Source organism: Fringilla coelebs, assembly GCF_963513975.1.
Source record: "Fringilla coelebs genome assembly, chromosome: 4".
NCBI lineage: Eukaryota > Metazoa > Chordata > Aves > Passeriformes > Fringillidae > Fringilla > Fringilla coelebs.
This window is the reverse complement of record NC_140032.1, coordinates 16,199,085-16,211,993: the sequence shown is the minus strand read 5'-3', so window position 1 is coordinate 16,211,993 and position 12,909 is coordinate 16,199,085. Positions and strand designations below refer to the sequence as shown.

General features: G+C 36.8%; 1 protein-coding gene across 3 annotated transcripts in view; it reads left to right on the top strand.

Annotated features, from left to right (window-relative positions):
• Nucleotides 1-12,909, top strand: part of LCORL (ligand dependent nuclear receptor corepressor like) — a gene marked incomplete at both ends in the record, with an annotated part of 81,179 nt that overhangs the window by 17,983 nt on the left and 50,287 nt on the right. For all 3 annotated transcript variants that reach the window (XM_084204949.1, XM_084204948.1, XM_084204950.1), the window contains one exon: nucleotides 7,265-7,330. In XM_084204949.1, coding sequence (XP_084061075.1) covers nucleotides 7,265-7,330 — 66 coding nt within the window. The remainder of the gene's footprint in view (nucleotides 1-7,264; nucleotides 7,331-12,909) is intronic.

Sequence of the window (12,909 nt, the reverse complement as noted above, 5' to 3'; positions counted from 1 at the left end):
CTCCAGTACCACACCAAAAAGTAAAAGAAGGTAGTTTAATTTTAATGCTGTGTGTGGCAGCACAGTGCTCAATCTCATTAAATGTAATCTTATTCTTTGGATTTTCCTAATTACATTTTAAAGACCATTTATTAAATTCTGCAACCTTTTAAGAATCGAAATCAGCAGTTCTGAACCTACTTTCACATTAGTTTTGATTTAAAAAGCAACATTAATTGGCTAAACTCCACACTGCTTAAAATGTGCAATTTTTTTTTCTTCAACTTTTGTTTTCTCTGCTGAGGATATTAAATTCAATAAATAAGGAGGATACATGAATCTTCCTTGCTGATGTTTGTTACTTAATAGGGTTGAGGCCTTATTTTATGTAAGAAGCTAAATAACAAGTATTTTTCACTTGAATAAAACAACTTGAACTACCATAATTCAGATGTGATTCTTTGTGTAGTAAGCCACAAAGTGAAGCGTGATGGAAGTAAACTTCTAGGCACACAAAAGTTGTGAAGATTTCAACATACACTACTGCGGACTTTCTTAGGTGGGTTAACAAAATTGTGTTTTACGGAGCCTCAAGGTTTTTTTTTTCATGCAGGGCCTCCAGAGGCCATAGTGCTTAAAGCTAAAGGTCTCATTTCATTGGAGTAAGAATACACATGCATGCCCTATCCTTCAAAGAAGTGCTCAGCAGTCTTACCCTGTGCCTAGCTGATGATATGCTGGAAAAGAAGGGAGGAAGCAGAACTTAATTTGCATGCACCCAAAATCTTCCAAATTCCTTAACACATAGAGCAACTTAGAGGGGACAATAGGATCTCATCTAAAGCGTAACCTTTTCACATCAGATGAAAAGTAGAGCAATAACTATGAATCAGATGAGCAATCTTGATAAGCATCTCCCTTTCATTTAAATTTTTTCTGTCCCTGTAAGGAGCATTAATCTAGTGTTTCTGGTATGCATCCAGAGGTATGAATAAAACATCTTTATGGCTTAGAAAATATCAAACCAGAAGTGAATTTGTTTAGAAGTATTTGCACTTTTATCTTTAAGCTTTTTATCAGTTCATCTGCTTATACTTTCCTAAACTGGAAAAGCTGCAGCAGATCAGTGAAGGGGGAACAAGTATAAGCAAAAGGTTTTTTTAGGCTTACTGTGAGGTCATTAGTGTCTTTATTATAGTTTGTACAAGTTTTGTAAGGCACCTCTTGAGATTTAATATTATTGTGTTCTACTGCTGAGTAAAAGAACGAATAAAAATGCTTTCTTAAAATTTTAACTAAAAATGGTTACATTTTAGTAAAATGTCCCAAATATAGGCTTTTTTTTAAAAAAGCCTTGTCGCTAAAGCCCTAGATTTGGATTACTTCTTAAACAGAAACATGGAAAGGGGAAGAGAAAAAAGACTAGTAAAGAAACAAAAAGACAAAAGGGAAAGGAAATGCATCTGCTTTTATGAAATAGACTTTCTTTTGAAATGAACATACAAATATAGGAGCTAATACAGTATACAAGGTTAGAGGAATCAAGAAATTAATGTGATGTAGAGTTCACCAAACCTATCAAAAACATTTCAATACAACCTGTGCATATATTTCTGTTCCCTTTCCCAAGTGTAGAGTAAGTACTACTCCTGTCTTCAGACCCACCAAGTGGTTCATTTGAAAGTGGTAGTCAAATGTCATCTTCCATTTATTACATGATATTTATTCTTTTTTTGACTATTTTTCAAACATGTTGTCTGAGTCATTCAAATTTTTTTGAAAACATACTTGCAGTCTCCATTCACTTAGAAGATGTGGGGAGGGAAAGAGGAGGTAGGAGATGGCTGTTGAATTCAACTCCAAGGCTAAAGTAACTGTTTTCTCTCAGAAATTATGAAGATAAAGCTTTTGGAAAAACAATAGGCAGTGTATAGCTAAACCTGTCCAACCTCAATTTGTATTGTATTGCTGTTCAATTACTATATCTGTCCAGAATTAACCTAGACCAACTTTGCATAAGAATTTCTGTAAATCTTCACCTCATTATTTTCTCTAGGCTTATTGCAGCATAGACTATCCATTGCTTCCACAGCTGCAGCGACTGCGTGGCTACTTCTGACTTTCTGAATGGAGAAGGTGTTTATAATTCACTGCAATACAGCTGCTGCTGAGGAACAGGATGAAGAAAGGCTGGATCTGGTCATGAGGAAGAGTCCCTGTATATTACTTGAGTACCTCTAAGTGTGTATGAATTGCAGAGTATTGGAAACTTCCATGGAATGTATCCATTTAATTATTGCTCTGTTTTATTCATGACAAAGAATTTTACAGCCTGCACTATTCATATGTGGCACTCTCTAATGTGTAGATGGGCTTCAAGATGCTTCAGATGCTAAGTAGTTTACACTGATAAAACATTTTGGAGAACTTTATGATTTAAGCTTTGTGAGCAGCTTAAAGGTAGCTTCTCTTTAAGATGTTAAATAAAGCTTTGTGAAGACAGTCTAAAGGCTTCCTTTGGACTTATTAATCCTGTTTTAAATCTGAGTAAACTGGTAGAGACACTTAATATACTGGACTTGCCCTTCACCTTGCAATTTCTTTGACTTTATGAAATAGTTAATAGGATAACTCAATAAAAACCTTGCCATAGAACCTTGGCCCATATGAGAATTCTCTGGTTTAGACAAGACAGTACAGCATCCCACTTCTAGTTCCGCTGTGTTCCCCCTATCTTGGGGAAGGGATGTAAATCAGTGACCACTAAGCCCACAGAAAATTACTCAGCAATTCAAGTTCCTCACTTCCTTTGGGATCCTGCATTCCATCTCATGGCTGCAGTAGCCAAGACCACTGTTAACTGTTGCATCACTGATTATCTCTTACTTAATGATGAGTAGCAGCTAGATAGTGCCTTCCCTATTGAGCTTGTCCATCACCTTAGGCAGGTTTGTCCTCCAGACACCACAGAATCCCCTGAGTTGCTTGTGCCCTGGCATGTTGCATTTCCAGCTTGTCTTTCTTCTTTTTTTTTTTTTTTTGGTCATGGTTTTTGGGGGGTATTTTTGTTTTTTAAAGACTTGGTCTACCGACTCTTGATTGACAGTCTGTATAGTCTGTAACAGATGTTCACTATGATATTCACCTGGTTTAATCCTGACCTGTAGATTTTTTACTGTCCTATAGCCCATTCCACACTAATGCTCCATTTGTTTGAGTTAAAATCTAAGTGCTGTCCTTGACTTTCTCACTTCCCCTTTCTTAAAAGCCAGTATCCATCCACTGTAGTTGTGTGAACTGTCTCACCAGTAAGATTGTCACTTGCTCTGGTGTATAACTGCTGGTGCTTGCTTCCTCTGCTGAATGTGTTCATATACAGCTACTTAAGCTGTGTCCCTGCTTATGCCACTTCTTCAGGAGGACTGTAAAGTCCTTGTGTGCATTTGCCCTGTCTGCCATTCTCTTCCTTTCTACACTTCAGTTTCCACTTTCCTGACAAACATAGTTTGAATACCTCATTATGAGGCAAGCCTGTTGGCAGTGTTGATTTGCATTATCAAATAGATCATGTCTTTCTCCAGCACTCTGTTTCTTAAAGGATCCTTATGTCATAAGAGCTGAAGTCCTGCCTGCAGCCATGTAGTCACTTGTTGATCCCACAGGATGTTTGTTTATCCTAGGAAAGCCTTCACCTTGGATCAACACCTGGGCTCTGTAATTTATTACATTGACACCTGGTGTTGTTCAGCATTGCCCCTGTGCTCCTGTAGTTAGCTCTGGTCTGCTGAAGATCACTTCTGGCAGTATTGTGGTGGCCAGGTAGGTGGGTAACAGGTGATATTTTCAACAGTCAGATAAGCCATAAGAGTTCCTCTGTAACATTCTGGGTTTGGACCAGAGGCAAGAGCTGAACTTCTGTGAAAGCCAGTCTGTCTGCTGGGCAGAAGTGCCATGGGAGCCTGCAGTTACTGTCACCTATTGCTTCCTTTTGGTGGCCTTTGCTGTGATCTATGGCTTATATGCCAAACCTGATAGAACTTGTTCTTGGGCTGTTTGCCTTTTCGGTACCCAAATAGGTACGGATGGAAAAAGAGAGCCCCCTTCCTGTTGCTGGAGGTCACAGCTTCAGCCTGCCCTGTGGGAGTTCCTGTCCCATCCCAGCCCCGAGTGAGGAAAGCAGCATCGATGGTGGCGGAAACGTGGGAGAGAGAGTTAAATAGGGGAAAAAACCCTGTTCACAGCTTTATTCAAAAATGCAAACCATGGAGGCTTGTAACTGGGTTAAGAGACTCGCTCTATCACAAATTTCTGCTTATGAAGGCTGCTGGAGGAACCTATCTTGGATTTTAAAAGGTGTCAGACAATAAAGCTGATTCTTTCTACATGGAGATACAATAAATTTATTAGAGAAAGAGGAAGTTTGACAGTTTGGGGTATTGCAAGTTACTAGAGCCAAGTGTTGCTGTTCAGTTTGGAACTAGAAAATACCAGATTTTGAGTAATAGTTTTGAAAGGCAGTTTGGAGTCAAATAGGCAATCAACCACCATGAGATAGCAAATTCTATAAAACTTTTTGAAGCAAATTTTTTCCATTAGCGAATCATAAAAAATATAAGAAAAGTGTATTTCTGACTGGTTTCTGTAGGCTCTTCAGGTTCTGGAGAGTTCCAAAGCTGCTGCTACTGTTTGCTCAAGCATACTGACTCAAGAAGAAAAACAAAGATTTATTGAACTGCTTGTGTCCAGATGGTTACATTTTAGGAAACAGTGCCAGCATTCATTCATCTGTACTAGAAACTAAGATACATCTTCATGTTTAGGTTAAACTAAAATTGTATCGATTCTGCTGGAAGGCAGTAGTACTTTGTGGAGCACAGACAGGTGCTTTCTGGGAAACTTTTAGCCTAAGGTCTGAAAAAAGATTCTTTTGATGTTCTTACGTTGTACAAGTAAATGTTCTTTAAAAAGAAGGCATCCAGTGTCCAAAGGTGAGGAAGCAAATGCTTGGGCAGGGTAAGTCTGTTGTGGTTCCTTGGAGAATGTCTCTAATGCTTCAGGAAGAGAAGCAGCCGTTTGGATGGGTAGGATGGAATTAAGTTTGGAGAATTAGCAAAGAAGCAGGCTGGTATATCCTTTCCTCAGGGTAAGAAAAGAAAAAAAAAAAACCCGACAACTCCCACAGTATGCTAATTTTTTAGCCATCTTTAATTCAAGCTGTATGGAAGTCTGTTTGGAGGTTGCATTTTTTGCTGACAAACTGCTGTTTACAGAGCTGGGTTTCTGTGCTCGTGGTTTTCCATAGGCAGGAGCAGGTAGTAGGGCAGGCAGGTAAGGACAAAAGTAGAGGCAGAAACAAGTACCACCCTCCACAGGGTGGGAAGGGTGGTAGGTATCCAAAGACCAAGGAGGTTTTGGGTGCTGACTGGGATGGTAAACAAGCTTCCTGTTGATTGATGGAGTCCTGAAAAATAGGAGTTGCTGTTTGCTCTTTTGAAATATGCAGGTTTGTCTCCAAGTGCTGCTTCATTCATTTCTTTATCCAGGGACAGTAACTTGGCCGAATGTAACTAGCTGCTGACCTAAAATGGCTTACAGTGTGTAACTTTAATGGCAGTACACATGGTGTGGTTTGTGTTTCTGCTCTGTTGTGTTTGGAGGATTGCTATCTTAACTTCAGGCTTCATCTCTCTTGCCTTTTTTGTCTGTAACCTTTTGAAGCCAGAAGAACAGGGAATTTGTGCAATGCTGATATGATATGAATTTATATTACATTGAATCTAAGAGTTGCTGGATGATGCTTTAAGGTGAATTTTAGTGTGTGCTTGGGCTTTGGGCTTTTTGCTTTCTAGTTCTTGTAGGGTGTTTAAAAGATGTGTGTATATATATTTGCTATAGGACAGTGGTTTTGTCATTTAATTTGTGTTGTTTCATGGTACTATATTTAGTACAAAGAAAAGTGGAAAATGAAATCCATATAGTTTAATATATAAATCTATTTATAGCTCAGATATCAGATTTGTAGAGGTTATAATTGATTCACAGTATAGTCCATATATTAAAATTACTTTGCAATGGAAATTTTAACAAATTCTGACTTGTCAAACTGTACAGCTCCTATGTGTTAAGATAGCTTCCCTTGTCTTCTTCAAATATGGTACATATTTATTCTTCCTTATACTAGTGTACATACAATCAAAACCAAAAAGTAAATATGACTTTTGGGGAGGGAACAGGATGTTGTGTTTTCTTAAAAGACATCACATGATGAACAAATTTTGAGATTCTGAATGTTCTTTGTTGATAGAAGTTATTTCCTGAAGATTTTGGTATCTTTTATGTAATGTGATGATAAAATAGTCTTGCAAAGTTCTGGTCTAGCAAAATAGCTACAGACAGGCCTTTAGTATAAAGAATGAGAACCTTCAAATGCTGCTTTGAATTATCCTCTTATTTTCAAATAAGCTTATTATTTGGAAGTAGAAAGGGGGGCACTTGGAAATTGTTTCTGTATTGAACAAAAGTTCTGTTTTATTGATGCTCTAAATTGTCAACATATTTCATCAGTTGTCATGTGCTTTTATTGTGGGTTTGGGGTTTCAAACATTATTTATTTATCAATCATCTGATTTTCTCTGTGTCTCATCACCCTTACAGAAGTATTTAATTTTACTAAATACCTAAACAGACTAGCTGGTAAATCTATAAAATAATTGGATTTATCTAATCCTCCATTTTAAAATGTTTTTCTATAGATACAGAGGACTAGAGAGCACTGTCATAGCATCAGAAGGAAAAGAAGCTTGTTTTTTTAATATTTGTTGTAATATTAACCTTCTCAGATTATGTAGTTCAGGCAATCATGAGAAGTTTCTGATCTGTAAAGTTTTCTTTTTTTTCTTTCCATTTTTTCTTCTTTTCATTTTTTCGTCTCTTTGTAAATGACTCTGATTCTCAGGCTAAGAGGGAAACTCCTTCACTTGCTTAGAGCTATGAGGCTAATCCTCCCACCTTTAGGATTCTGTGGTAGTTATTTTAAGTCTAATGAGGTTGTTGGGGCATGGCTTAATAGGCTGATTGTGGGCAGATGGCAGTTGCCTTGTCTTATTTTTATCTTCTAATGCTATTGAGTAGTACTATAGTGGAAGGAGTAAATATTTGTTTGATAAATGTAACAATTTTTGGAATTGCTCTTAGAATTTGAGGATACTTGTTGCCAGTTCTCTAGAATTTGCTTTCTTTTAAGAAACTTTTGATTTACTGTTTTTAATGTTTCTTTTGTCTCCAGGTTTTGAAAGTATTTTAGAAGGGCTTTATGGACCAAGGCTACGAAGAGACCTCAGTTTATTTGAAGGTAAATGAACCAGCTTTTAGTGCAATGACTTTAATTTACTGGTTTTTCTTTTAGCTAAAAGTAGTTTCAAGTATATGTCTTGAATTTGAAAATGGAAATCTTCCAGTGCTTTTCTTTCCAATGGTCATTTATTAATTTTCTTGTCAATACTGTGCCTAAGCAAAACACTAGGGAGACTGATAGATAGGTTTTGTTCCCATATAAGGGAATTTGGATTAGCTAAGCTTTTCTGCAAAGCTCTCATGAAAAAGACTTACTCTTCTAGAATACTGCATCTCCTACTTTGTTTTTGAATATCCATTAGGAAGGGCAGACAAGCTCCTCAGCTTCCTATTGACATTAATTGGTAAAAGGAAGGTAATGGATGCTAGTTTGGTCTTGTAGTTGTCAAGAAAGTTTATGCTTTTTATGTATTCATACTTTTTTACATCTTTATTATATGTACACCACACTTTTAGTTTTTATAGCACTTTATGTATATATATATATATATATATATATATATATATATATATATAAAAAGTCATAGGATGTTTAAGCATATTTGTATATACACACCTTTTCCATTACCCTTGTAAGACCCAGCATTAGTCAAAGGGGTTTGATTTTTGATTTTGCTGGAATAGCTGTCAATAACACGTAAGTCCTTAGTTAAGTATGGAATGATTTATCTTTCACAACATGGGGACTATACAGCAAAAATTTTCTTCAGAGTATTAAAAGAATTCTTTACCAAGTTCATTTTATGACTTAAAAAAATGCTAGTTCTGTTATGAAACCGTAAAAATGTTCCATCTCATTTCTTTATGATTCATTGTCTGATAGTATAATTCGTAAAGCATATCACTTATTTAGTGCTAGTATATGAGGCAGACTGGCGTGTACTGTGTATCTTTGCTTAGAATACTTTTGGAGCTATTGCTTTAACTTGGTTATGGTTTTTTCCCCTTGATAATGTGCAAGTTCCTTAGCATGTATTGTATGCTGCATTATACAGTATTTTCATGGGGAAGGCAGGGAACTTGGAATACTACTTTGCTGATGCTTTCAGAATATTTTTTTTCCTTCCTCAAGCTAGGCATGCCACTAATAAGACATAAAAACACTTAAGAAATATGTGCAGTTGGATTAAAGCTTGTTTTCATGACTAGTATTTTCAACTGCTGTGAAAACCACATTTGAAAAGGAAACAGGATATTGTTAAAAGTGTGCAGTATCTCTTTTGTTTTTTTGGAGTTCTAATTCCAATACATTCTATGTATTGGGCTTTACACTGATTAGTAGTTAATTCTTTATTTTTTGCATGAAAAGGGATACTTTCATTTTTTACCTTTTTTTTTTCTTTTGGGTAAGAAGGCAAAAGTACTAAGCTAATGATGTAGTAGCCAAAGTCTAAGCTACAGTTAAAGGGCATGATATGCTACTCTGTAAAGCTCATGTTGCTCCTTTAGAGTTCATGTGTGCAGGTATTTGAGCTGTCCTAGGGGTAAAGTTTTAACTTATGTGCCTCATGCTGTTTAAGATTTCTTACCTATTTAAAATCTGATATTTCCATTGCTTGCATATCTTTGCTATTGGATGCCCTTGTGACTTTGTCTTGAAAATTCAATTTGTGTTTATCTAAAATGCAACATCTCAAAGTTTTGTTTTTTTTCAATTTCTGAAAATTTTTGTCAGTGATGTGCAAGAGTTCTTCAGCAATTAAAGCCTATTTCCATGTCTGAGGCATCTGTAAAATTGATTTTAATTCTGGAGCCAACTGCTGGTAGGTTGGGATGCCTACCTTACCTTACTCTTATTTTTGGTTCATTTTTATAAATCTAGTATCTGTAACTTCAGTAATGCCATGTGAAATGGTTTATATTGGTACAGTAGAGGTCATCTTTATCATTAGTATGGTATGCAGGGCTATTCTGATTTCAAGTCTGAATTTTGGTTTTGAGATTAATACAGATCTCTCAAGTAAAATTTGTACAAATGTTTCCACTGTCCTAAGTGCCACTTTTCATTTCACAGGTAAGATACTAAGATACAACTAAGATACAAAGTAAATAATCTGCCTTAGTTAAAAAATATGGCTGGTAGAATTAGAGCCCAGGTTTTTGCACTCTGCCTGAATTACTGCATCTGTTAGGCTGTTTATTTTCCTCATCATAACCACTGAACTAATGCTGTCAATATGCAATATTATGGCTCGTTAGCAGCAAGGGTGTGTTTCCTCAAACATACCTCAAGAAATTATGTAGCTTTCTTGAGCAGAAATATGTGAGAATTGGCTGAAATATAGGCTGCTTAGATACAATAGCATTTTATTCTCTTATGTTGTTGGCTTTAGCTATTGTCACATGAAAAAAGATCAATAATGTGCATAAAATGTAGCACGATTGATATATTTCCTTCCTCATTCTTTCTTGAAATAGTATTTGATCTATAGATTAAAATATTGTATTATCTTAAGTTACTTGAGTGAATAATAAATTGCAATGGCAAAGCTAAATGCTAAAAGGTACACTTAAGTTTTACTAAACTATTACACTTTTCCAAGAAAATACCTTTTAAACATTTTTTTGTGTCTTGAAATTCTTTTATATGTAGGATTTACTTTGTAATTGCTAAGGTGGTTCTTGTCACCGTTATGCAGCACCAGTTTGTTTTCCTGACTGCTTGGATTCTGCAGCTTCTGGTTGCAGAGGGCTCAAGTTCCGTATCTTGGCATCTGATTTTGGTTCAAGCTCTGAACTGAGGCTTTATGTCATTGAATCTTTAGGGCTTTCTAATCCTTTCCTCATACCCATTTTCAGCTAAGTAAATTCACATATAAATTGTTATTCTTTACATTCTACTTATGGATAGTTAGCTAAACTGTTAAAAAGCTGTTCCTCTAATCAGGTGGTATGTGTGTACTTTCTTTTGGGGGGGATTATGTGCTGGGGTTCTATTCTCTTAACCACTGAGGAAAAGCTTTGTCTTTTTGGAAAAAAGAAGCTCTCAGTGCTCTTTCTTTGCCAGGAAAAAAAATCATCTTTATGCAGGACAAAGGCTTTTACTTTTCCTTATGTTCTTTAGGAGTATTTCTAGTAGTGAAAAATTTTATTAGAAACACAAATCTAATAGTATTGGAGGTTTTATGAAATTAAAAATATGAAGGATTTTATAACTACTTCAGCTTTTCAAATGTAGTTATTAAGAAGTAGTAGTGCTGTATAAAAATAAAGGTGGTTATATTTTCAAAATTGTCACAAATAGCTGGAAAATCTTTTGGTACATTATTATAATCAGAAAATACTGGTAAGTAATAGATGAATTTTTAAATTTTATTCTGACAAATTTTATTTTGTATTTTGATTTACTAGACAATTATTTTGTATTTTAAGATACAAACATGGAATCTGTTCAGTACTACAGATGTCTGAATTAATTTACTTAATTTGGCAGTACTTCTTGGGAAAAGTGATTTGGGGAAACAAAACTGTGAGCCTCTTAAGAAATGAAAAAAATTTATTTTTTGTCAAAGTTCACCAATTTATTCTTAATAAATGGACATAAGTTTAACAGCTTTGTGGTAAAGGGTTTTGGTTTCAAGTAATGACCTGTACTGTGATTAGTATTAAAATGCTGTTTGCACAGTGTTAGCAACTTTTTCTCATGAGCTAGCAAGCATTATAGGTTGTCTGCAAATCTTTCATCATGTGACCCCAGGCAAGATAAAATGTGGAGGGAAGATGATCCTCATCCTAAATTCAATGCAGCTGGAGGAAAGTTTGTTCAGCTTAAAGTGCTGTCTGTGCTTCTGGTTTTTCTGAAAATATGGCTGCCTATCTGTAGTTAAAAACTTGATACTGATATCAGGATGTTTCCTGTGGTGGTGACCTGAGACTGTTTGTCTGGCATTTGATATATCTTGTATATCTCTGATATCACTTTTGCTTAGCTCACTGGCATACTTAATAAGTCTTCTACATGATTTATACTGCTTTGAATAAAGGGTTTAGTGTTATGTAGAGCTGATGTTTCTCAAGGTTTGCTTTTTTGGCAATACACAAAGATTGTTCTCTGGTTTGACTTTTAGCAGTGGAAATTCAGGATTCCAAGGCAGAAGAACTTCTCTGAAAGTATAAAGCCTGTCCTAGAGTTAGGTGTAGAATCCCAAGGCTCATAACTAGAGTTTTCATGGTTGCAAGGAAAACAATGAACTTGTTGTGAGGGAATAGTGTTGTTTTTATGCTGTGGACATCCTAAAGGAATAGCTCTAATGGGCTGTGACAGGTAGATTAATTCAGCAAAAATTACTCATTATCTCTTGTTACTGTCCAGTCAAGAAAAATACCATGTCTGTTTTTAAACATCAGCTGTCCAACCTGTAAAAATTGCTCTTTTGCATCCCTGAAAGCATATAATACAATAATACAGAATTCTGTTCTAAATCAGTATTTTAGAGCTGAGAAAACTAGATTCAAGGAATAATATGGAGTTACTTACATTGTGTTTGTGCTCAACTGAAGAACCTTTATTTTTCAGAGTAATTTTATTATTATTTTGCCTTTTTAATAATATCTTTGAGAAGAAGTAAAAGCTCGGCAGTTGTGGGAAGAGGGTGGAGGACAGTGGGCAGTGGGAAACAACCCTGCAGACAGCAAGGTCAGAGAAGGAAGAGGGGAGAGGTGCTCCAGTCACTGGAGCAGAGATGCCCCTGCAGCCCTTGGAGAAGACCATGGTGAAGCACGTAGAACCTGCAGCCCATGGAGGACCATGTTGGACCAGATATCCACAGTGCAGCCCTTGGAGGACCCACCGGAGCAGGTGGAGATGCCCTGAAGGAAGCTACAGCCTATGAGGATCCCATGCTGGAGCAGGCCTCTGTCAGGAATTGCAGCCTATAGAGAAGAGCCCATGCAGGAGCAGGTTTTCTGGCAGGAGCTGTGGGTCTGTGGAATGGTCTCTTCCTGAAGGACTTGCCCTGTGGAAAAGACATGTACTAGAGCAGTTCATGAAGAGCTGCAGTTGTGGGAAGAACACTGGAGCAGTATGTGAAGGCCTGTAGCCCATGGGAGAGACCCCAAGCTGGAAGCAGGGAAAAAAAACCAAGGAAGTGGCAGAGAGGAACTGTTATGAACTGAGAGCAGCCTGTTTCCCATCCTCCTTGCACTGTTTGGGGTGGGGGAGGAGGTAGAAGAGTCAGGAATGAAGGAGTGAAGCTGAAGCCTGGGAAGAAAGGGTGGTAAGGTGGCTTAGTGTTTTCCCTTTCTTATTATGCAAATTTGTTTTTATTGGCTCTAAATGAAATTGATTCTCTCCAAGTTGAGTCTGACTTCCCTGTTACAGTAATTGGTAAGTGATCTCCTTGTCTTTATCTTGACCCTCAAGTTTCTCCCCCTGGTTTTCTCTCTTACCATCTTACTTCCTCACCCCTGTCCTGTTGAAGAGGGGCAGTAGGTGGAGAGCATCACTGGATTGGGGGGTTGGCAGCCAGTCAAGATCAGGCTACCATCATGTGCTATTGAAAGCAGATAATCTCAAGAACCTCCCTAAACAGAACTGACTGTAATTTAATGGTATGGAGAAAAGGAGGAAATGTACCT